General features: G+C 35.9%; 1 protein-coding gene across 1 annotated transcript in view; it reads left to right on the top strand.

Moving 5' to 3' along the window:
* Positions 1 to 26,205, top strand: part of SLC13A1 (solute carrier family 13 member 1) — a 90,009-nt gene extending 63,804 nt beyond the window's left edge. Inside the window, exons 8-15 of the mRNA XM_055281422.1 lie at positions 6,944 to 7,063; positions 11,992 to 12,090; positions 12,549 to 12,650; positions 15,795 to 15,901; positions 18,221 to 18,330; positions 22,164 to 22,325; positions 24,123 to 24,260; positions 26,068 to 26,205. Of these exons, the coding sequence (XP_055137397.1) occupies positions 6,944 to 7,063; positions 11,992 to 12,090; positions 12,549 to 12,650; positions 15,795 to 15,901; positions 18,221 to 18,330; positions 22,164 to 22,325; positions 24,123 to 24,260; positions 26,068 to 26,205 (976 nt within the window). The remainder of the gene's footprint in view (positions 1 to 6,943; positions 7,064 to 11,991; positions 12,091 to 12,548; positions 12,651 to 15,794; positions 15,902 to 18,220; positions 18,331 to 22,163; positions 22,326 to 24,122; positions 24,261 to 26,067) is intronic.
* The last annotated feature ends 264 nt before the right edge of the window (positions 26,206 to 26,469 follow it).

Here is a 26,469-nt window from a genome sequence, read left to right as displayed (position 1 = left end):
CCAAACGGAAAATCAACAAAGAAACATTGGACTTAATCTGCACTATAGGCCAAATGGATCTAATAGATATTTACAGAACATTTCATCAAATGGCTGCAGTATACACATTCTTTTCCTCAGCACATGGACCATTCTCAAGTATAGACCATATGTTAGGTCACAAAAGGAGTCTTAAAACATTCAAATGATTGAAACAATATCAAACATCTTCTCTAACCACAATAGAATAAAGCTAATAATCAAATACAAGAGGAATTTTGGAAACTATAAAAGCACATGAAAATTAAACAATATGCTGCTGAATGACCACTGGGTCAATAAAGAAATTCAGAAGGAAATTGAAAAATTTTTTGAAACAAATGTTAATGGAAACACAGCATATCAAAATCTATGGAATACAGCAAAAACAGGACCAAGAGGGAAGTTTATAGCTCTAAGTGCCTACATTAGAAAAAAAAAAAAGAAAAACTTCAAATAACCTAACGATGCATCTTAAAGAATGAGAAAAGCAAGAGCAAACCAAACCCAAAGTTAGTAGAAGAGAATATCAGAGTAGAATTAAGTTAAATTGAAATAAAGAAAACGATACCAAAAAAATCAACGAAAACAAAAAGTTGTTTTTTAAAAAAGTTAAACAAAATTGGCAAATCTTTAGCCAGACTAAGAAAGCAAAAGATCCAAATATGTAAAATCAGAGATGAAAAAGGAGTAATTACAGCAGATACTGCAGAAATTCAAAGGATCATTAGTAGTGACTATGAGCAGCTATAGGCCAATAAATTAGAAAACCTAGAAGAAATGGACAAATTCCTAGACATGTACAGTCTACCAAGATTGAACCATGAGGAAATCCAAAACCCGAACAAACTAATAACAAGTAATGAGATGGAAGCCATAATAAAATTCTTCCAGTAAAGAAAAACCTGGGACCCAATGGCTTCACTGCTGAATCCTTCCAAATATTTAAAGGAGAAATAATATCAATCCTACTCAAACTATTCCAAAAATATAGGAGGGAATACTTTCAAACGCTATGAGTCCAGTGTTACCTTGGTACCAAAACCAAAGACACATAAACAAAGGAAATTACAGAGAAATATCCCTTATGAATATTGATGCAAAAATCCTCAACAAAATACTAACAAATTGAATTCAACAAATACATTAAAAAGATCATTCATCATGATCAAATGGCATTTATCCCTGGGTTGCAAAGATGTGTCAACATATGCAAATGAATGAATGTAATAATACATCATAACAACAAAATGAAGGACCAAAACTATATGAACATTTTAATTTATGCTGAAAAAGCATTTCATAAAATTCAACATCCCTGAACAATAAAACCCTCAAAAAATTTGTAAAGAAGGAAAATACCTTAACTTTTTTTTTTTTTTTTAAAGAAGCAGTATACGACAGACAACAGACCCACAGCTAGTATTATACTGAATGGGTAAAAAACCAAAAGGTCCTTCTCTAAGATCTGCAGCATGAAAATGATGCCCACTTTCAACACTGTTATTCAACATAGTACTGGAAGTTCTAGCTAGAGCAATCAGACAAGAGAAAGTTAAAAAGCCACCCAAATTGGAAAGAAAAAAGTCAAAGTATCCTTGTTTGCAGATGATGTGATCTTATATTTGGAAAAAATTAAAGACTCCACCAAAAAACTGTTAGAACTGATAAATTCAGTAAAGTTGCAGGATATAAAATCAACAAACAGAAATCAGTAGCATTTGTATATACCAACAGTGAATAATCAGAAAAAGAAATCAAAAAATTAATTGCATTTATGATGGCCACAAATAAAACTAAGTACCTAAGAATTAATTTAATGAAAGAAGTGATAGGTCTCTGTAATATAAACTATAAAACATGGATGAAAGAATTGAATAGGACACCAAAAATGTAAAGGTATTCCATGTTCATGGATAAGAATCAATATTATTAAAAGGTTCATACTACTCAAAGCAATCTACAGATTCAAGGCAATCCCTATGAAAATGCCAATGACATTCTTCACAGAAATAGAAAAAAAAATCTTAAAATTTATATGGAACCACAAAAGAACCAGAATAGCCAAAGCTATCTTTAACAAAAAGATCAAAACTGTAAGAATCACATTACATGACTTCTAATTACACTGCAGAGCTATAGTAATCAAGACAGCATAGTACTGGTATAAAAACAGACACATAGACCAGTGGAACAGAATAGAGAATCCAGAAGCAAATCCATACACCCATAGTGAACTCATTTTCAACAAAGGTGTCAAGAATATACACTGGGGAAAAGGCAGTCTTTTCCATAAATGGTGCTGGGAACTCTGGATATCCATATGCAGAAGAATAAAACTAGGCCCTTATTTCTTGCCATAAACAAAAATGAAATCAAAATAAATTAAACACTTAAGCCTAAGACCTCAAACTATGAAACTGCTACAAGAAAACATTGGTTAAACTCTCCACTACATAGGTCTGGGCAAAAATTTCTTGAATAATACCCCACAAGCCCAGGCAACCAAAGCAAAAATGGACAAATAGCAACACATCAAGTTAATAAGCTTCTGCACAGCAAAGGAAACAATCAACAACATGAATAGATAATCCATGGAATGAGAGAAAATATTTGCAAGTTTTCCATCTAACAAAGTATTAATAACCAAAATATATAAGGAGCTCAAACAACTCTATATGGAAAAATCTAATAATACAATTAAAAACGGGCAAAATATTTGGATATTTCTCAAAAGAAGACATACAAATGGCAAACAGGCATATGAAAAGGCATTCAACATCATTGATCATCAGAGAAATGTAAATCAAAACTACAAAGAGATATCATCTCACCCCAGGTAAAATGACTTTTATCCAAAAGACAGGTAATAACAAATGCTGGTGGGGATGTAGAGAAAAGGAAACCCTCATACACTGTTGGTATGAATGTAAATTATTAGTACAACCACTATGGAGAATATTTTGGAAGTTCCTTAAAAACTAAAATAAAGCTACCATGTGATTCAGCAATCCCACTGCAGGGTATATACCCAAAAGAAAGAAAATCAGTATTTGGAAGGTATATCTGCACTCCCATGTTTGTTGCAATGTTGTGTATATTAATAATAGCCACGATTTGGATGCAACCTAAGTGCCCATCAACGGATGGATGAAGAAAATGTGGTACACATACACAATGGAATACTGTTTAGCCATAAAAAAGAATGAGATCCTGCCATTTGCAACAACATAAATGGAAGTGGAAGTCAGTATGTTAAGTGAAATAAACCAGGTACAGAAAGACATTACATGTTCTCACTGATTTGTGGGATCTAAAATCAAAACAAATGAACAATGGTGATAGACAGTAGAAGAATGGTGACCAAAGACTGGGAAGGATAATAGGGTGTGGGCTGAAAAGTGGGGATGGTTAATGGGTACAAAATTGGCAGAAAGAATGAATAAGACCTAGTATTTGATAGGACAACAGGGTGACTATAGTTAATAATAATTTAATTGTACATTTAAAAATAACTAAAAGAGTATAATTGTATTGTTTGTAACATAAAGGATAAATGCTTGAGGGGATGGATAACCCCATTTCTATGATATGATTATTACACATTGAATGCCTGTTATCAAAACATCTCATGTACCCCAAACATATATATACCAACTAAGTACCCACAAAAATTAAAAATTTTAAGAATTTTTTTAAAAAAGACTCCCGGCAAAGGTTAGCTGGGTTCCTGCTCAGGATCTTACCAGGCTGACAGCAGGGTGGCAACTGGGCCTGTAACCTAGATAGGGGCTCAGGGTATTCCTCCAAGCTCATTGACGTTGTCAGTAGAATTTGGTTCCTTGCAGTTTAATTACTGAGGTGTCCATTTTCTTGCTGGCTGTTGGCATGGGGTCACTCTCAGCTTCTAAAGGCTGCCTTCAGGCCCTTGCTGCAGGGCCCCTTCCTCTGACAACAGGATGTTTGCTTCTTCAGGCCAGCAGGAAGCTCTCTTTTAAGGGCTCATCTGGTTAAGTTAGGCCTACCCAGGATAGTTCGTGCTTTTGATTAACTCAGTTTCAATTGATAGGGACTTTGATTACCTGAGCAAAATCCCTTCACTTTTTTCACTATGCAACCTAATCACAGGAGTGATATCTCATCATATTCACAGATTCTATCCACACAGAAGAGGAGATCGATCGTACAAGGCATGTACACCAGGAGGCAGGAATTTGGGGCATATCTTGGAACCCTGTCTACCACATCCTGAACATCACACGCTGTTTCCACTCTTGTTGCCTTCAATCCTGAGAATACATCCAGGAGCCAATCTGTTTTATGTCAATTACTAATTAGATCATGTCACGTTACTAACTTACTACATTCCAATTAGTCCTTATTGCATTTGTAATAAAATCCGCATTCTTTCGGACTGGCTACAAGGTTATATATGATCTGATCTCTATTGACTACTTCTGTCGTGTCACACTCACCTTCACTCACTACCCACAGCCACAGTGGCTTCCTGTCTCTCCACAAGTGTGACAAACTCATTCCTAACTCAAGGACTTTGTAATTGCTATTTCCTCTGTCTGGAATGCTGTTGCCCAGTTATTCACATGACTGGCTCCTTCTTGCTATTTAGGTCTCATCTAAAATGTTACCTTCTCCGATGACATTATGTAAAATTTCCCCCTTCCCCAATCACTTTTTATTACATTATACTGTTTTATTTCCTATTTTGTTGTATGTTTACCTGTTTATTGCCTGTGTGCCCCACTTCAACATAAACTTCATGAGAGCCCGGACCAGGTCAATCTCATTCACCACTATGTCCCCAGTAGCTTGGAGAGCACCTGGCACTTGGTAGATACCAAACAGTGTTAGGTAAAAGAAAAGGATTTCATCAGAATTAAATATCTTAGCATAGTTCATGATAGAAGAAATCTGTATTTGCTTCAGATGCATGTTTGAAGTCTCTTCACTTGCAGGACGTAAGAAAGAGTGGGAAAAGGAACATCACAGCAAAAGAAAATCCTTAGAGTATGTCATATATTTCTTCATTTGTTCAAAATATTCACTCTAGGTATAAGGGTAAAGGTTATGATTATAGAGGCATAGTCCCATGTGGTTGTTTATATACTTCCATACTATTAAACTAAACAAAACAAAACACGAAGTTTAACTTTTTCGGGCTTTCATTTTTCTAAAGAAACTATTCCTCCAGGCAAAAAGTCTGAAAAGCCCATCTTCAGTCAAATACATTTTGCAGGATTCTCTCCAGTGGGTAGAGACAGCTCTGCATACTGATTTCAAGATATGAGCCACAGATGGTGAAAAGTGAAATTAGGCTTGAGGACATGGGTCTAAACCTAATCCAAGCAGCATTTCTGAGTGTCATTAGGTTGTACAGAATAACATAGGTCATCCTGTAATCCAAGTCTAATGCTAACGGGATCAGCTTTTCCCCGTTACTTTATTTTCCAATTGGAGACAACAAACATTTTCCAAAAATGAACAGTTTTCAATAGAGCCTCATGGATGTGATAAAGCATTTTTCCATTCATCACACTGCAAATTTTCTAACATCTTTAATTATCATTTGTCACTTTCTAATTGCATAAATATGTAAGCTAATCTTTGGATCCCTTCAAGGTAGATAAAAATTATCCTCCAATTGCTAAAGATAATTCTAGGGCCTAGGGAGATTAGTAACTTTTCATAAGCTCAAAGAAAATCATAGAAAACCTTAGAAATCTAGAGTTTTGAGGGCCCATTATTATTAGGAACCATCTTAAAGTAGAAAAAGAAACACTCTAAAGTGTATAAATTTGCTACATAGATATAACATGAAATATTTTATTACTTATATGATTTTTAAATGATGAAGTACAAAGTATGATTAAAATAGAAAAAAATTGCAAATCTATATTTCTATAAAGCTCTACATATTTTATGACTTCAAACATATTAAAATATGTTAACGATGTTTTTATTACTTCTGTATATCTTTGATTTTCAGATTTTCAAATTTATCTTTGTGTTATTGCTTTTAGAAAAAAAGTAAAGACAACTGTTTCTCAAATTTCCTATTGTTTCTCCATAGTTATAAAATAAATGACTATATAAGAATTTATTTGGTATTGGACATTTTAGAACAATGAATGTGAGGTTACCAAAGAAACTGTGCTAGTGTCTGATCTTATGTTGTTGTTGTTGAGTTATTATGTGAGTTTAAAAGTTGAAAATAACTAGGTAAGATAAAAAAAGAAAAGTTGTTGATTTCTTCAGAACTTTTAATTATTTTTATCTGGATCAGTTATTCCATTTGACTGTGCTCCAAAGCACCACCTGGTTCTAGGAAGAAAGAGCTACAATATACCTGGTTCGATAGTTGCTGTGCTTTGGGGTAGAAGAAACAGAGGGGAAAACAGCCATGGGAGATGACCTGGGCTGTATCAGAGTCCTTTCATAGGGCCAAGAATTCCAGCCACCAAGGTGAAATGGGAACAGATATTCAGTCCCATTAATTTTCACCCGTTCCCAATTCTGCTTATGTGTCTCTCCTTGTTCGTATACTGATGATTTGAGTAGTGACAACAAAATGCACACACCTCATGAACACCCATTTCTTGTGCATTTAATGAGTACCAAGCACTGCACTGGGTTTTTTCCACAAGCACTTCCTTAAAGATTAAATATAGAGAACAAAAATCAAAACATATCCACTCTTGCTTATATGGGATGCAGCGATAATTATGCAGTTCCAGAATCAAGACAGGAGACAAGGGGTAAAAGTACTCTACTTAATGATGAGTATATTCCAGGACTTCCTTCTTGGATAGCAACACAGGAAAGAGGTGGAGTACTGCTTCCCTGTGACAATCAGAAAGGATTCCACCTTTCTCTCCTTCCCTGAACACATATCCATGTTTTCACACAGACGCTATCCTGATTGTCATTGCCTCAACTTTGGATCATGGTTTACGTTTTCCTTCCCGGCTGCTCTTATCATTCTACTCTTATCCTGGATCTGGCTTCAGTGGCTTTTCCTAGGATTCAAGTAAGTAAATATTTCATGTTAATAGGCTAAATAAAGGTGTCTAGGTTCCCAGTTGTTAGCTTCTTATACGATGCTCTTTCCCCTATGCCATGCAGGCTACCTTTCTGCATTTTTGTTGATCACAAAATTAATACACACAAATACATATTTTAAGGATAAGCTTGAATCTCATTTAAATAATATTAGCTGTGGAACAGTTAATTAAAGATTAGAAAGGGGCCAGATGCGGTGGCTCATGCCTATAATCCCAGCACTTTGAAAGGCCAAGGTGGGAGGATTGCTTGTACAATCCTCTCTGAGTTCAAGACCAGCCTGGACAACATGGCAAAACCCTGTCTCTACCAAAAACAAATAAACAAAAAACCAAAAAACAAACAAACAAACAAACAAACAAAAAAATTCCCCCCTAAAAGGACCATCCAGGCATGGTGGTGTGCACCTCTGGTCCCAGCTACTCAAGAGGCTGAGGTGGAAGGATTTCTTGAGCTTGTGGGTTGGAGGTTGCAGTGAGCTGAGATCACACCACTGCACTACAGCCTGGGTGACAGAGAACTGTCTCAAAAAATAAAATAAATAAAAATAAAGATTAGGGCCAGGCACAGTGGCTCATACCTGTAATCCCAGCACTTTGGGAGACCAAGGCGGTTGGATCACGTGGTCAGGATATCGACACCAGCCTGGTCAACATGGTGAAACCCCACCTCTACTAAAAAAAAAAAAAAACAAAAAATAGCCAGTTGTGGTGGGTAGTCCCAGCTACTCAGGAGGCTGAGGCAGGAGAATCGCTTGAACCCGGGAGGCAGAGGTTGCAGTGAGCCGAGATCTCGCCATTGCACTCCAGCCTGGATGATAGAGCGAGACTCTGTCTCAAATAAATAAATAAATAAATAAATAAGATTAGAAAACAAATCATCTAAGTGTCGCTTGAGTCCTAAGGTGATAAGATATTGAAGGGCATAAATAACTCAATCTGATGTCCAACTTGTTAAAGGGGAATTTTAAGGTTTGCCCCTCCAATTGGTTTAATGTGGAGATTTCCTTGGGTTATCAAGCAACTTAACACTGTGACATATAGGGCTTCCTGCATCATGCTAGCACCAAAATTGACATCCTTTTCAATATACCAAGTACAATAAAGATCTGAGGATATTCTCTGTGGAAAGAATATTGCTTTAGGAATTACTAAACCAGGAATAAAATTGTGGCTTCTCAGAGGCCAGATAAGGGATCATTGCAAGTCCAGACCCATTCTCAGTCTCAGTGTCTTCAATTGTAAGATGATAGAATTTACCCAGAAAATCAGTAAGATCCCTTCCAAGGCTGTAATTCTAACACATCTGGGCCTAAGTTGAACACATAAAAGTCAAAATAAAAAAAAAAATGTTGACCAATAAAGACCGACTGATGCCACTAAAATGTCAAAAGATGCATTCAAAGACACTTCAACATATTATCTTGGCTGGGATCAAAGCTGGTAGTTCATAAGTACCAATGAGTTACATGACTTAGATGACAATCAGCATTTAAAATTATGAAGGACCCCAGAGCAAAATCTAAAATGCAGCCTGTAATTTCTACTCATTTAACAATACTCCTAAAAGAAAGGTGAAGTCGCTGTATATCAAATCTTGAGTATTTTTTTCCTGAAAAAACAAAACAGCTCAAATGTATTTTTGTGGAGTTTTATTTAAAAAATTTCAAGGACCTATGAATAAAACAGCATGTTATTCACCAAACCAGAGAGACTGAAGCCAGCTATGTGTACTTCCTTTGAAAAGCGAAATGCTTTAGGAGGGCAGGGGAATGGATCTCCTGAGGTCAGCAGTTAGAGACCAGCCTGGCCAACGTGGTGAAACCCCGTTCTCTACTAAAAATACAAAAATTAACTGGGCGTGGTGGCAGGTGCCTGTAATCCCAGCTACTCAGGAGGCTGAGGCAGGAGAATTGCTTGAACCTGGGAGGCGGAGGTTGCAGTGAGCCGAGATCGCACCATTGCACTCCAGCCTGTATGACAAGAGCAAAAGTCTGTCTCAAAAGAAAAGAAAAGAGAAACGCTGAAATCAGATGTGGTTCCATGCCTGTGGCCATGGTTTCCATGCCTAGTAATATGAGGACTGACATTCTCCCCTCTTGATTGCTCTTTCTGCTTTTTCTCCAGAACTGCCATGGTTTTGTTAGTAGTGAGAAGATGGTACTGATGATTAAAAAATAATTTTATTCAGATTGTGGGAGCAGCATGTGGCAGTCCTCCTGCTGAAGCAAATGTGTAAAATGTCACTGACTTCAGCAGGTGGGCGTCAATGGGGAGAGGCCAGCTGCATACTAAATGCCCCTTTCAGGAAATCCAAGCCTTTGGGAACTACTCAATTGTGCAGGTAGCAATGCAGGATACAGGAGACGGCAAACCCAAGTCAAAAGAGTCACAGGTTCTTCATTGCTACATTTAGACTTTATAAAATATATATCCAACCACTGTCATTATTTTAAAATGGCATGCCATTTAAAAAGGAGAAATTAAGAAGATAAAAGGCAAATATATTGAAATGTGCTCTCGATGAGGAAAAAAAAATCCCATGAAGTGCATACACTAGGCAAAGTCTGTAAATCATGATCAGTGGTATGTTTAAACATTTCCTTTGGTGTTCACTATCTGTTAGACACTGCACAGATTCATGCTCCAGCTAATTTTTCAGTGTCCTTTTCTGTCTGCCAAGGTGTTTACCTCCAGAGATTTTAGACTGACAGATGGAAATTATCAGCCACTCCCCTGGCAAACTAGCATACATTCTGATTAGTATGTTGGCTATTAACACAGTTAACTCACCCATTATAAATGACCCCAACATACCTGAGAAGAGGAGCTCATCTGTCAGTGCCATTGAATTTATTTAAATGGAGAGTTTGATGCATTGTCATAGGCTTTGTCAGTTCCTTTGTGAAGGCATTAACCTTCATTTGTAGCAATGCCAATTTGGCTTTCGACTTAACTATTTATTGTCTGCAACCAAAATGATAAAGTACATATGCAATGTACTGGGTGGAAAATTGTTTCTAAGGAGACTTATCTCCTTCTTTACTATGATTTTCTCTTCTACAGATTGCTCTCTAGGTGGCGCATTAAGTAGTTTCTTAGTAGTATTTATGTCATGACAAGGGGTAAAAGTTTGAGACTGGCACTAGTCAGTAATTTAACTGAGATTGTAAAAAGCAATTATTTCCTGATTGATCATAAATGTAGCACTGTCCATTCACTCATATTCAGGCATTGAGGTGTATGCATGAGGGTGATTATGAATGTATAGGCTTGCCCCACCGGATACTTTACAGAAGAAAATGTCCTTTCTGTCTATACTGACACAAAATGTAAACTAACTGAGCTACTCATAAACATTCCAAGAGATAATCCATAAGAATCTAGCCATTTTCTCATTTAGTGCTTCCTCTGGAGGAATTTTCTTAAAAGTCTACATCTAGAACAGTATTTCACAAAAACTGTTCAGTTTTGAAGACACTGGACTTCAAGACAGAAAATTAGTGAGGAAGGGGGTCACTAAAACCAGCAGCTGAAAACAATAAAAAGTGGCAGTTACTATTGGAAATAAACAGGAACATTATGTTGTGGGTGCCATTAGGACATATGAGTAAAGAAACTTAAAGAAAAAAATGTAATAGAGTTTTACTTCTTTTTTAAATTTTATCTTAACTTCCATGATACATGTGCAGGATGTGCAGGTTTGTTACATAGGCAAACGTGTGCCATGATGGTTTGTTGCACTTGTCAGCCCATCACCTAGGTATTAAGCCCCACATGCATTACCTATTTATCTTGATGCTCTCCCTCCCTCCACACCCCTGACAGGCCCCAGTGTGTGCTGTTCTTCTCCCATGTGTTCTCCTTGTTCAGCTCCCACTTATGAGTGAGAACATTTGGTGTTTGGCTTTCTGTTACTGTGTTAGTTTGCTGAGGATAATGACTTCCAGCTCCATCCATGTACCTGCAAAGGACATGATCTTATTTCTTGTTTTGGCTGCATAGTATTCCATAGTGTATATATACCACATTTTCTTTATCTAGTCTATCACTGATGGGAATTTGGGTTGATTCCGTGTCTTTGTTATTGTGAATATTGCTGCAGTGAGCATACGCATGCATGTATCATTATAACAGAATGATTTATATTCCTTTGGGTATATACCAAGTAATGGGATTGCTGGGTCAAATGGTATTTATGGTGAGTTTATTTTACTTCTAAGACTAGGCTTAGTTTAGTCTCTGACCACGATCAGTCCCTGCACCAGTGTAAAACTCAAGTTTAGCATACTTTGTGAAAATTGATGGATCTGACCCCAACTGTCTCATACATTTGCCAAAGGTACTATTGGATTGATGGGTCAAGTATTAACTGTGTATATTCAGAGGTAGCAGTGTTCAGAGATAGCAGGCCAAAGAAAACATCTATGACCACCTCACTGTCCCTGCCCTCAAATAATTTAACTAGTGGGCTGAAACTTACACGCGTGGAACAATTAACAACCAAGATACACAATAAATACATTTTAAATATATAAGATCCAGTACATAATAAAATGTTAGTTAGAGATAAGTGGCACATGGCAAAATTCCAATGGTACAAAATAACTTGGAAAAAGGAAGAGATTGGTAAAGAATGTCATGGAAAATATGCAATGAAAATTGAACATGAAAAAGTGAGCAAACCACGCAAAAACAGAAAAGACAGAAGACATTCAAAAAAGGAGGTGAAGGTAGAGGTGAAAAGCACAGATATCTGTTATTAACAGGGAGATTCATATTGCATGAAGGGAGATTCCTATTGCATGAAGATGATGACGTTTTGCAAAAATATATTCCTTACAGGGAGGTGGTAGTAAAAGAATTTCTTGCTTACAGGCTTAATTATTCTTTGCAGTTTTAAGGAGATGTTCAAATGTGGCAAAACCAAAACAGTCCAACAAAAAGCTTGTGCTGAGGTGATTAAGCAAGAATACCAAAAGCTTGGGCCAATAAGGTAAGACACACACACACACACACACACACACACACACACACACACACACACACACACAGAGGGAGACAGAGAGAGAGAGAAGAGAGAGAGAAATGCTGTTTACACTGCAAGTAGCTGTTGAAAAGCAAACAAGCACATAATTGCTTGCAAGATACTTATAACACTTGATTAGGGCCCCAAATTTGCTAAACTATGGAGATTATAGACTATAACTCAACATGATAAAACACATACCCTGTCTAACTAAAATTTGCCGGGTAAAATGAAAAGAAGCTGAGAGACCCCAAAGAGGAGTAAGGGCTTTTTCAAACTGCACTGATGCTCTCAAATTATTGACACATCTAGTTCTTACAGTGTTTAGTGTTCTGCTGAGATCATTCCTGACAATAGCTCAAGGAGTTTCTACAAATGTCCCGACTGAGAAAATAAGAAGTGATGCCATTGGAATTTTTCCACAGGTATCAAGAAATTGTGACCTTGGTCCTCTTCATTATAATGGCTTTGCTATGGTTTAGTCGAGATCCTGGATTTGTTCCTGGTTGGTCTGCACTTTTTTCAGAGTAAGCTTTGCACGTTATGTTTGTCAGCCCTTCCTGTTTTATACTCTGCTTCTCTCCTATGTGGTTCCTGTAATTCTGAAAGATTGGATGAGATATTTTTCTTTCTTTCCCTTGAAAAGATATTTTAAATTCTAATCTTTTCAGGAAAAAAATTATAAGGAATGAAATCTAGGATAAGAGCACAGAAAGAATAACCATACTACTTACTCTCTTACTAAAAGGCAAAGTCCATTAGACAAAATTATTCCCATCCCTACAAAATTAGAAATATAATAGCAGAAAGGCTATGTCCTATGGTGGTTGGGAGCATAGATTTCAGAGCCACACTGCTTGGGTTCCATTCCTGACTCATCCACTTACTTGGGACAAGTCACTTAATTATCAGGGTCTTCATCTGTAAGATGGAGATAATTATAGCATTTAGAATAGTGCTGGCCTTCTCCCTATAGAAAGTGCTATACTAATGTTATTATGTGAAATAAATACCACTCAATGCCTCTTAATAATCTGATGTAAATTCATGTTATGTGATTTTTACCACTTTGTTTTTTAATTCTATGGAGGACTATTTGTTTGGTTTAGTATCTTGTCTTTTCTCTTCACTTATTTACATTGTTGCACTAGTTCTCTACAAGTTCAGCCCAGCCTCCATTTCATAGATAAGGAATTTCTGAAGAAATAATAAGACTGATTTTAAAAGCTGATGCTAGAAGCTGGGTCAGAGTTAATTTTATATCTCAGTGTCTTATATACCAGTAGTCAATTGCTGAGTTGTGTGAAGTGAGGGGGAAGAGTATAGCATAATTTTCTAAATTAAGGACCATCCTACATGTCAATATAAATAATTCGGTTGTGAGATTTGTGTTCCCAATCTATCTTTCACTGAACTACTCTAATTTCTAAATTCAGCACATGTCTTACTTGGACTTCCTGTCTCACATCCTCCAGCAAAAAAAAATATATATATATATATATATTTTGTATTTTGGGGTAGAAACCAAAATTGTTTAGGTCATATGTATTTTGCCCACATAGAATAAAGAAATTCTTCCCCCCCTGAATCAGAACCTTCTGGTTTTATAGGCATTGTCAATGTTTCTAATGGGTAAGAAGTCTGAATCCAAATTCCTAATGACCACACAAGTCAAGCAATGCAATATGGTAGTATGTTTTAAAGGATCAGCTTCATTTTTATAAACTTTTTGATTCCCTTAGAAATAAAGCTTTTCATTTTAAGAGGTTTAGAATCCAATTATTTAAATCAAGTTATTATGTAATATTTAATAAGTATTTTGTGGTTTTGTGGTAGGATCTAGATCAACATAAAAAATAATGCTTCCCCCTTTTAAAATCCAACTTTTGTCATCCAAGACAGGGAGAGTCTTTATCTAAACACCAGTGTGTAAGAATTAAATGAAATCAGAGATAGTTAATAAAGCCCAGGCAGAAATCCCAGTAGGAAATTCAATATAATCAGCTTCTAATTTCTGTTTCTTATGGGAGGAAACAGGAGATGTTTTGTTTGTAGCAGGAAAGCAGTGTATTGGCTATGAGCAGGCACTCATGCCACCTATAATTCTGAGAGAAAACAATAGGAAAGGAACAAAGGTTTGAGAGAGGATGGGATTTTAAAATATAAATCTAATTGGCAAACCCAAAACAAATAAAATTTGTATAAGCTTAATAGTTTCTAATACTGATACAACTTAACTGCATTCCTGAGAAACTAAAAATTAGTTATAATATGATAAGAATAGTTTTTAAAGTACTTTGAAAAGAAATTATTTCAGTATTTATGCCCTAATTTAATCTATCTATTTTGTGGGACATATTTATTATGTAGAGTTTCAGGCATTAAGAATTTCTAAAGCTAACGTGATATATCAAGATTTATAGCTACCACCTAATGTTTTCATTCCATCTGTTTGTACCTGGACTGAATTCAATGTGTCTTTTTATATCAAACAAAATCTGGTTACATGATGGCTGGCCCAATTTGCCAAAAATTCAACCAAAAATTATAACTGAAACAAAAGAAATAAGGTATAATAAAATTATAAATATCAGTTCAGTTTGTAAGACAAATTATGGTAAGGTAGATTTTTAACTAATAATGAAAGAAAATGTGTCTATACTTAAAGAAAGTAGACTGCTTTAAAAATTGCTAGATTGAGAAAGATGTGGCATTTCTTTGGCTTTTTAGATTTTTCAAGTAAATTGTAGAAGTAGAGAAGCTTCTGTAGTGCGTACACATTACAGAGTTACAAGATAGTAAAAGAATCTTTAGCATGGTACATATTTCTTCTCAGGCTACAGAAACACACTAGTTAATATTGCTGACTTTTAAAACTAAATGCTAATTATCAATGCCTATTTCAGTTATATCTGGTCTCCAGGTTCTTTCCTGTTGAGGCTTCTGGAAACCTGTCTTATTTGTTACAATGGTCTGGTGATTCTAAGACCCCATCTGTTCCTGAATCAGTCTTAATTTATACGGTGACCATTTGTGAGCATTGGCTAAACCACTCCAACAATTAATATTCTTGATTGAATTTCATGGGGTGCAAAGCATTAAGTAGGTTGCTTTCATTTGCATGATATGGTTAGAGCCAATAACCACAGAAGCAGGTGTGATATCTCAGAAAACAGATCAATTCCTTTTCACAATTTATAGAAGAGTTTTAGAGGACCACAGAAACATCACGCCTTGCCACAGTTTAATAGAAGGATGTTATAAATCAATTATATGGGGCTTTCCCTGCTCTAGCAATGTTTCAGCTTCAAATCTCCATCAATATAATTAAATTAAATAATTCAAAGAAGATATTGTTTAACAAATCTGTAAGCTTATCTAAAAGGGAAATTTGCCACTTTGGCCTAGTACGTCAGCATGTGTATACGTGGTATTGAAAATAAGAAGAGATATATGGGAATAATAGGACTATGGTCTAAGATTATTGTTTTTAGTGTTATGTCATTTAATTGGGAATCCATATATTTTAGGGCAGATTATCGAGGATAAATAACCTACACCACGTACTACTGATAATAACCTACTACTGATATGTTATTAGCAAAATTGGTGTTTTAGCTCATTTAAGTTCTCAATGCTATTTTTAATACAAGTATTTGTCCCTTTTACAGGTACCCTGGTTTTGCTACAGATTCAACTGTTGCTTTACTTATAGGGCTGCTATTCTTTCTTATACCAGCTAAGAGATTGACTAAAACTACACCTACAGGAGAAATTGGTTGAGTATCATTTATAATTCTGCATAAATTTAACAGAAGAGCAAAAATTATAAAATTCCATTGGTTTTGCTTGGCACCTAGAGCAGAAAGAAAGTCTATGCTGGCACAATCCCTGGCCTAGCATGCCCTATTTGCAAACTGCAATGCTGTCTTCAAGCCAGCACATCTTCTACCTGCAAGAGAGATCATCTTACTTTGCAGAAGTGAGAACAGATTTCCTTTTGTATCATGGCTAGGGCTCTGCTACAAGCGATACTATTTGACCCACAGTAAACACACTTCAAAATTAGTCTTACTATTGGCAAACATAGGAAAAAGAACTTGGAAGATGCCTCATTATGATACCTTCGTAATAAATGCAGAGGATCTAAAAAGGTGATGAATTTCAAGAGAAAGAGTATTTACATTCTCAAAGTAGTTCTGGAACAAAAGCTAAATCAACCTCACATAGCCATATCCTAGGATCACAGCTGAAATAAAAGGGCCAGTTGTGGTGGCTCACACCTGCAATCACAACACTTTGGGAGACTGAGGCAGGAGGATCACTTGAAATAAACCTTGGCAGCATGGTGAGACCCCAGCTCTATCAAAAAATTTAAAAAATTAGCCAGGTGTAGTGGCTACTCTGGAGGCCAATGCAGGAGGATCACTTGAGCCCAGGAGTTGGAGGCTGTAGTGAGCTATGATTGTGCCACTGCCCTGGGCAACAGAGGGAGACTCGGTCTCTAAAAATAATGATAGTAATAAAAATAAAGAAAAGGTATTCTGCGACAGCATTCATTGTATTTACAACACATGAAAAAAGAAGTGTACACATCTGCCTGAGCATACCATCCTCTCAACACACACACACACACAGAGACACACACACACACTTTTTAAACACAAGATTCATCCATATCTTTGCTTTACAACACAGCATGTTTTGAGTAGTCAGATTCCTATCTTGTCATTGTGGGACAACTAATTTGTAATTGTCTGGAAATAAACTAGGAGACTTGTTGTTTTGTTTGTTTGTTTGTTCTTATGGGGATGGAACTGGGATTTATGTAGTTGTGTTGGCCCACTTGACTCTTGTCAGAATCTATAAATGACTAATGTATCAGATTTCCAGGACACATGTAGCACAGCATAGAAACAAATGTATTTTGTTTTTCACTTGAGATTAGAATATCTCAATGTGTGTTAAGGAGGTGATGCAATATGGAGCATTGATTCCTATGGGACTCCAAGGACTGTGATCATTGCAGTCAAAGCCTGAGGTCTGGCAGTGGCAAGTACTGACGAATCCATGTTTAGATTTAGCTTCCCTGGTGTCCACATCTGAATTCCCGCCCTTAGAAAGAGCCTTGCTCCTACCCACCTTTCTCTCTCCCCTCATTCTTCAAAATCTCTTCTCCCTGCTAAAGTCATTCATACAAGGCTTAAAAATGACAAATAATATATAATATGTTAAATTTTAATTAAGAAGTACATTTCAGAGATGTTTACATTTTAACAAGATATATGACCTTAAAGTAAGAAACCTGGTGACATAATTTCAGTTATCAGTGAGGATGGGTTTGGTTTGGATTTGGGGGAAGATGATAGGAAAGAAGCTTATTAGTAAACTTAAAATCTTACCATGTAGAAGGCTGCCTATTATACACATGTTAAATGGGCAGAATATGTCTCCAAATGAACTTATTTATCAACAAAGCAATGGAGAGATCAGAAGCCAAATATAAACAGAAATCTTTATGATAATCCTCTTATAAGTACTTTAAGGACCTCACAAATAATACTTCATTTAATCTGAATCTTGAATTATTTTTAAACTGAAATCTTGGTGAATCTATCATGATCCTCCTTATGACTTAAAAACCAATAAAATGTTTAAATATTAATGGATAATAATTACAATTCTACAAGATGCTCTTGGAACCAATGGAATATTATGGACATTTTGCATAGCAAAGAATATTATAGTCTAATGCACTGTGCTATTCACAGTTGGCAAAGATGTTACTGGAATGAATAAATGAATGAGTGAGTGAATGAATGAGTACCATTATAAGTGACAATGTTATAATTTATTGAAATATATTCTATAATATTACCCAAAGGATTTTTTTAAGTTATAGAGTTTTCTCTTTTTTATAGTAGAATGGTCCACCTAGTCCAGGTGGAAATTACTCAAACTCCAGATTAATTCCTCTCTTTAAAAACAATATAGGAATATTACAAACTTCCTGTAAGATGGCTACTTAGGATGCTGAAGCAAATGTCATATTGTAATATTTTAAGCAATGTGTAACTGTAGGATTTTTGTTTTGCAGTTGCTTTTGATTACTCTCCACTGATTACTTGGAAAGAATTCCAGTCATTCATGCCCTGGGATATAGCCATTCTTGTTGGTGGAGGGTTTGCCCTGGCAGATGGTTGTGAGGTAATACTCTGTGTGTAAGATATTTAACAATTAACTAGACTGTTCAAAAGAAGAGCACAGAGACATTCAATCTTTGGGCATATTCAATTTCACTCTGTCATTTTAATGTTGCAAATTTTGCTAGCTATGCAGTGAATATACCACACAAATGAGGTGAGTTCAGAGTTCAAGAAATGTTACAGGCTGCAAGCATAAAACATAGTTTTTATGGTGCTCCAGAATGTCAAAAGAAATAATACAAAAAAGATTAAAATGTTTAATTCATGAAATAGTATTATGTAAAGTGACTCCTAGTGAAATATACTTTTTGTTTGCTTATGCCTTTATCTTATTTCATTATTAATTTGAGTAGCCCTTGGACTTCAGTATATCATGATGTTATTGCTGTTTAAAAAAAGAGAATGAGAAATAATATTAGCATTAAAGATAATTAGTAAATGTTTATTGAATAAAGTCTGGAGAAAAATTCACATAACCCTTTCTAACATTATATTATGTCTAATCTTAGGAAGAAATAAAAACACCACGAGGTGTTGGTTGACTTTATTTGACCTGTCTATCCAGTTGATATAAAGCAATAGTTTGGGGAGGCCCTCATCCCTTGTAATTGCCCGGGTCTTTGTAGAGTTGTTGGAAGAAAATTGTCTTCTCCCAAAATTCCATGAAAATTAATTACTCCTAGATTAGTTAAAAACCACTCATTCTGGTTTTCATAGACTTATTTGAAATATTCAAAGCTTATGGCTCCTCCATTTCCTTATTCAGTCATCAAATTGAACAGAATGGTGAGAGAGGTGTCATGTTTAGCCCTTTGGCTTCCAGGAGGTTAAATTTCTATACTTCTCAAGACAAATCACTGTCTCTTCTCTTCTTGATAACTTATTGGAAGATACTCCTTTGCTTCTAACTTTATTGACAATTTTTCTGCACAGAATTATGTGTCTGGATTGGATCCTAGACACTCAAAGTGATTTTGAAAGCATCAGCCAGACCCTAGCATACAAAATCTGAGGAAATGAAAAGGTGTGGACTTAGTCTGATGCACAAGGTTCTCTCAGTAGAAGAATTTAGGAACCCAGAGAGGGAGGTCTAGTTTGCTATAAAAATCTCAATATACAGCGCCAAATGTCTACAGGATACCCAGAATAACTCTATCTCTAAGTGGCCAGATTGAAGCCATGAGCTTCAAGAGTATGGCTGTGGACAAATATGCCCCTAAAAACTGGACTGTAAAAAATTTGGAGGCAATTAATTTTCAACACTTTTCTTTCAAATTGTAGTCTGGCAAGTGTCCAGAACTAGATAACCTTTCTAGTTGGGAACAGAACAGTGAAACAGCAACTACTATGGAATTCACCTCATTGCAATTACTTTTCTCTTAAATGCCCCTTGGTTTTTGTTTTGACATGATTTCTCTCTCATGAGCAGATAGACGGTTTCAAATTCTTATCAGTGAATATCTCCTCTTCAATTTTCATACATTCTTAAAATTTTCTCTCCTAGGTTAAACATGCAGGATTTATTTTTTATTTCAGATATCCATTAAAATTGCAGTAACAACAAAAACATGTCAATCCATAAAGACAAAGACTATATGACAGGGACAAGAAGAGGCAAGAAATGTTGATCACATTTAGAACACGGAAAGAGGATATTTGAGAGTAACTGACTTTGTACAAATAGAAAAATAGTAAAATATGAAACATATAGGCTGGCGAAATGAAGAGCCAACAAGAAACATGCTGGTTATCCGTAGCATCTTGGCAGACCTCAGGAATTGGAGGCAGCAGATAACCCTGAAAGCCACAGTAAAAGCCAGAGCTGAATGCGGAGGATGGCTTAAAAAGTGTATAAGGATCTATGGGCTTTCCAGATGCTTTCCCCAGTCCTGCTGTTGTTCTCTGTCCTCCCTGATAGAAAATTGAGATTTACTTTGTAGCAAAATTGAGCCAATGAGACACTGGCTCACAAAGAGATAAGAACATTAGAACATCAATCCAAAATGTTCAACAGTCAACTAATAGGCATTTCAGGAAAAAGATAAAAATATAGAAAGGAAGAACATTTCCAGAAAATAACACAAGAAATTTCTTAGAGCTAGAGACTTTGAGATTCTGGATTGAGAGAGCTACTGAGTGACCAATACCAAAGCACTTTATGTAGAATTTTGGAACCGTGGGGATGAAGAAGCGATTTCGTCCCCACAGGGAAACAATATGTAGTATAATCATTTCCACATCTAATTAGACATAGATAAAACCTATTCTTAAAGTATACCTATTCTAGGATTAATTTGTGTCAATGTGACTAAAATGGTGGATAATCTTTTTCTACCTAAAAGTCATAAGCAAAAACAAGCAGATAAACAGAAATACAAGCCAAAACCACACATGATATCTGGTACTCACATCTGGGAATTTCTGTGCCAGCTTTTGATCTGAGGGTATACTGCTTGTAATTAGAGTATTTCTCATACCACTTCTAGTTGTCATAAAGATTCATACATGCAATAGCTTACTGAAATTCCACAAAAGGGGGATTTTCCCTTTTATGTGGGGGAGAAACACAGAACAACATCCTTGCTAATCTGAGTATAGCCAGTTTTTCTGCACTATGTATAATGAATCAAATGGCAGAATATGATCAGGCTTCTAAAGAATCCAACTGGAAACCACAGGAAATGGAGTAATGGCTTAGAAGTGTGGAGTTATAATTATTTTGAACCTAGAATTCTACAATGGAAAACAATAAGAACAGTGAGAACAGAAAAGAAAAAGGTTTTCAGGCATGCAAAGATTCTTATACCAATTCTCAGAAAGTTATAGAAGGAAGTGCTCCCCCAATGCAAAAGAGTAGATTAAAAAATGATTCCCACAAAGTGGGGAGGAGAAGGAACGTCATAATATTATAGTAAAGAGGGGTCCCAGGACAATAACAGTTGAATAGATTTAAAGGGAAACTAAGCCAAATGGAGCAGGAGGAGGAAATATTCCAGAATAGATATTGCTATCAGGGAACATGAAAAGACAGCAATTACCTGATATGTTCATCTATTTGTGGGGAGTTTTTTAGTTTTAATTTCAGATGAATTAGTGATAGGTACTTGGAAAACTAAGCAAACAAAATAATGAGGTAGTTATTTCTTGTGGGGAAGGGAGAGTAAATGCACTGATAGTATGCTAAGTGGTGTAGCTATGAGCAATATTTATTTAATCATAGTGGTAAACATTAAATATTGATTTAACCGAAAATGTTAATACATGAGTATGGGGGAATGAAGAAACAAAAAATATATGTTTGGTAGATGGTGTAAGAGAGCTGAATTATCATGTAACATATTAGAAAGTCAGTAAATAATATCTAAATTTTAAAAGTAAGCAAAAATCATAATTAAAATACTATTTTAAAAGGTAACTATGAATACCTAAATATAGCTAGCTATAGGTGGCTAATAAGGGTTGAAAGTTATTGCCTCTGCAGAATATAACTTAGGAATAGAGAGAGGTGAATCAGAAGGGCTGCTCTTCTCTTAAAAGCCCTCTATATGGTCTATTAAAATATCCACATATATAAATTAGATAAAATTAAAATGTAATTGAAAAAAGTGGGAATACATTTCAAAATTTCTAAACCATGTTCCTAGTGTTAAAATAAGACTAAGCAATAGCTCCTTCCTACCAAAGCCACCCAGACCTACCAAACCATGGAAAAAAGATTAAAATTATGTTTTAGAAAGTGAGTTTTCAAAGGAAATAATGTTTTTTATGGATTTTATTGTGTCTGATTACAAAGAATTATTCATGAGTAACAAATATTGCAAATTTGCTTTTTAGGAGTCTGGATTATCTAAGTGGATAGGAAATAAATTATCTCCTCTGGGTTCATTACCAGTATGGCTAATAATTCTGATATCTTCTTTGATGGTCACATCTTTAACTGAGGTAGCCAGCAATCCAGCTACCATTACACTCTTTCTCCCAATATTATCTCCATTGGTGAGTATCTCATTTATCCCATTTTTACTCTTCATCAAGAGCAGTACTCTGCTTTGGAATGCTGGTTCTCATGTTGTGGTATGGAATCTTTTTTGGTCTAAATGGGCCTCCTGTAAGTAACTTATAGGGTGGTCTTTATTTGTATTAATGCTTTCAGGGGACCTTCACTCTAGGTAACTGTTTTTAAGTTTTCATGTTCAAGCAGCATGATCTTAAGTGAACAACTTACTTTTTCTCAGTCCAGCTTTTTCCTTTATAAATAAGAGAGAGGGTCAGACTAGACCCATTTCAGATATAAGACTTGGAATTCAGTGTTTGCTGGTAACTTTAGTATTATCTCTACCGCTGACACTTTTGCCTCTCGAACATTGTTCCTAAATTTCTGAGAAGTGGTTCATATAAGTGATTTACAAATGAATGAAAAACTAGGCTCACACTTCAGGCTTCAGGCTTAAATATCTTAGACACAGTTTTCTACTGCCCAGGGAAGAATTTTTAAAAAGTAAGTGGGTTTGCTAAGAGAGAGAGGGAAAGAATGTCTTTTCTTCTTTTCTCCATCTAGGTAGCAATTACAAGAAACAGCTTTAAGTAAAATGTTTTTCTTATTGGGGTGGATGGGTTTGGTGAAAGGAAAGCACTTTAAATTAAGAAGGATTGTCTTTCTGGAATTATGCTGCTACAAGCTCAAAGGGCGTATGTTGGTGTTCGTAAGCTGCTGATTGAAAGTAGAAAAAATATAGGCTGTGTATATTGGTACAATATCATTTTGTGTTGTTTTCTGCTGTTTTTTAAATTTCTCAACATAGAACAGTTAGAAAATTATGTGTTGATTTAAGAATAGTAGTAACTCTTCTTATGTGATGATCCCTAAGCAAATCTTAAATTGCATATATCACAGAGGCAGTAAAGTTATTAGTGTAATGAGAAGTGCTGGAGCCACAGGGACTTGAAAACCTACCTGAGCTCTGTTGCTCACCAGCTGCATGCTTGGACAAGTTACTTTAGCCTCTCTGGGCCTCCGTTTCTTTATGTTATTTGAGGTTATAGTAGCCATCTCATAAAATCATGGTAAAAATTCAATATATATATATGTGACATTTATTATATATTATAAACTATATTATGTGTAAATATATGAATATATACATGTATGTAAATATTTAGCATAGCACCTAGCAATAGATAAGTAATAAGTGGTTGCTGTTTTTATTTAGTTTCTGGAATAAATAATATTTTATTTTCTAAATGAACTGGACTGTAATGTTTAAGTGGGCATCCGTAACTGTATAAACAACAAGAGGATGAGACATTTTCTTAAAAATATTCTTCAGGCCGGGCGTGGTGGCTCAAGCCTGTAATCCCAGCACTTTGGGAGGCCGAGGCGGGTGGATCACGAGGTCAGGAGATCGAGACCATCCTGGGTAACACGGTGAAACCCCGTCTCTACTAAAAATACAAAAAATTAGCCAGGCGTGGTGGCGGACGCCTGTAGTCCCAGCTACTCGGGAGGCTGAGGCAGGAGAATGGCGTGAACCCGGGAGGCGGAGCTTGCAGTGAGCGGAGATCGCGCCACTGCACTCCAGCCTGGGGGACAGAGAAAGACTCCGTCTCAAAAAAAAAAAAAAAAAAAAAAAAAATATTCTTCAAGTTGTAACTGTAATGATGTATGTAATTTTATGTCATTAGGTTCCAACCTGCTTCTGGGAAGGCTTATTAGAATACATTTGTTTTTTTTTTTTTATATTTGGTATCTACCCTCAAAATTTTACTTAGACTCCTTTTTATCTCTTACAACAGACCGAAGCCATTCATGTGAACCCTCTTTATATTCTGATACCTTCTACTCTGTGTACTTCGTTTGCATTCCTCCTACCAGTAGCAAATCCACCCAATGCTATTGTCTTTTCATATGGTCATCTGAAAGTCATTGACATGGTGAGTTAGCTGAAAAAATACTATCAGATCCAATACACATCTTGGTATGTGCCATGTCTTGAATTATCTTCCCTTTTATACACCAATCAACCACCAGGAAAAGCAGGGCCTGAATTCTGTTTATGAATGTGGTGTGCATGACTAATCATAGAATTGTTTTTAAGAGTGATAATCAGAAGTGAACATGCCATTAAAACTTATGGTCACAGAGAGATGTTGAATGCATCCTTAATGCTTTGGAAGAAGGAAAAGAGCACTGAACATGCTCCACATGACAGCGTAAACTTACAAGTCAACACTAGGATCCAAACTGATCTAGGCAAAGGGAAGAAATATGGTTAAAGAAATCAGCAATCAAAACAACACTGTGATTTTCTATCACAAACATTTACGCACCAACATTTCCTCTGAATGAGACACTGAGTCAGTGCCTAACTGATGAAAAAGTATCTTTCTTGTTGTGATTTCAATACCAGGACCTAACGTGAAAACACAAGCAAACAATAAGGAAGAATTTCACTGATAAAGCATGCACATTTTTGTCAAATACAAAAGTACTGGTAGAATATTCAGTACTTTATAAGAACTGTCTTGAGAATGTTCTAGTAGTTTCCAAATCTTCATCACCGATTTCCAAACCAACCCAAACAATAATATAGCCAAAGTAAATTCAGTGAGCTTCCTATGCAAATACAGTTCCAAGGTAAGTGCCAGCTCCCTTTCTTTCACACAGACTGCTGTTCCTAAGCCCCTGCAACATAAACATTCTAGAACTGCCTCTACACAAAAATAATATGCATTTGGTAAGGAAAATGTGCGTAATACAATATAAGTAATGCCTGATGTATGTGTATTAGAAAGGATAAAAACAGGATTCTAGGATAAATAAGTGGCTGGCTTGCATGGACAGGAAAGAGGGCATTTGTTATCACCCTCGCTAAGTATTCCTCTTTTGCTTCAGGGCTCCATGTTTTAATGCAGAGAATACAGGAGTAAGCAAACTTTCTCTGTAAAAGGGCAAATGATATTTGAGGCCCTGTGGGGCCATATGTTCTCTGTCACAACTATTCAACTCTGCCATTTTATCATGAAAGCAAAGAAAATATGTAAACAAATAAGCATAGTTGTGGTCCAATAAAACTTTACTTACCAAAACAAATCAAGGGCAGTAGTTTGCCAATTTTTATTTTAAGAGATACAAAGCAACTCTGAGATTGTTTAATGGACTGTAGAAAAATGATATAAGAGCTAAAACCATGAAAATGCTAAGAAAGATAATAGACATGGCATAAAATCTCAATAAGAAAATATTGAAGGTTAAATTAACAATTGTGTTGAGTGAATATAAAAGATACAGTTGCCGTATGGTGTCCTGAATCTTATTCATTGAAATATAAAACCACAAAACTGAAATTCTGCTTTAACGTGAAGTGGCAGATTTCTAAGGGATTTTCCTCTAATCAGAATTACTTAGGTATATTCCCAAGAGGAACTTCTCTGAGACTCTCCAACTCGACGTTTAGTTGGAGACAGATTTTTCTCTTGCTATGAATGGAGAAGAACCCCTGGATTTAAGAAATGATGAGTTAATGGGTGCAGCACACCAACACGGCACATGTATACATATGTAACAAACCCGCACGTTGTGCATATGTACCCTAGAACTTAAAGTATAATAAAAAAAATGACAATTTATACTAATCATTTAGGGTGCATATAAGTCTGGCATATACTTCCTACAATAGGATTCTAATCTCCTGTAGGCTTTCTTCTGGGACACTGACGTTTATGCTCTTTCCTGTTCAAGGTTAAAGCTGGACTTGGTGTCAACATTGTTGGTGTTGCTGTGGTTATGCTTGGCATATGTACCTGGATTGTACCCATGTTTGACCTCTACACTTACCCTTCGTGGGCTCCTGCTATGAGTAATGAGACCATGCCATAATAAGCACAAAATTTCTGACTATCTTGTGGTAATTTCTGGAAGGCATTAATAATTGACTGTAAAATGTGGCTCTAAATAACTAATGACACATTTAAATCAGTTATGGTGTAGCTGCTGCAATTCTCGTGAATATCCGAAACCTGCTGTTATAACTCAGAGTCCATATTTGTTATTGCGGGGCAACTAAAGAGCATCTATGTGCCTTCATCAAGAAGCCCATGTTTGAGATTTTGCTCATGAACCATCTGCAACTTGCTTCATCAT

The sequence above is a fragment of the Symphalangus syndactylus genome, chromosome 6 (genome assembly GCF_028878055.3).
Source record: "Symphalangus syndactylus isolate Jambi chromosome 6, NHGRI_mSymSyn1-v2.1_pri, whole genome shotgun sequence".
In the NCBI taxonomy this organism is placed as follows: domain Eukaryota; kingdom Metazoa; phylum Chordata; class Mammalia; order Primates; family Hylobatidae; genus Symphalangus; species Symphalangus syndactylus.
The sequence above is the reverse complement of the archived record's forward strand: the minus strand, read 5'-3'. Positions and strand labels throughout refer to the sequence as shown.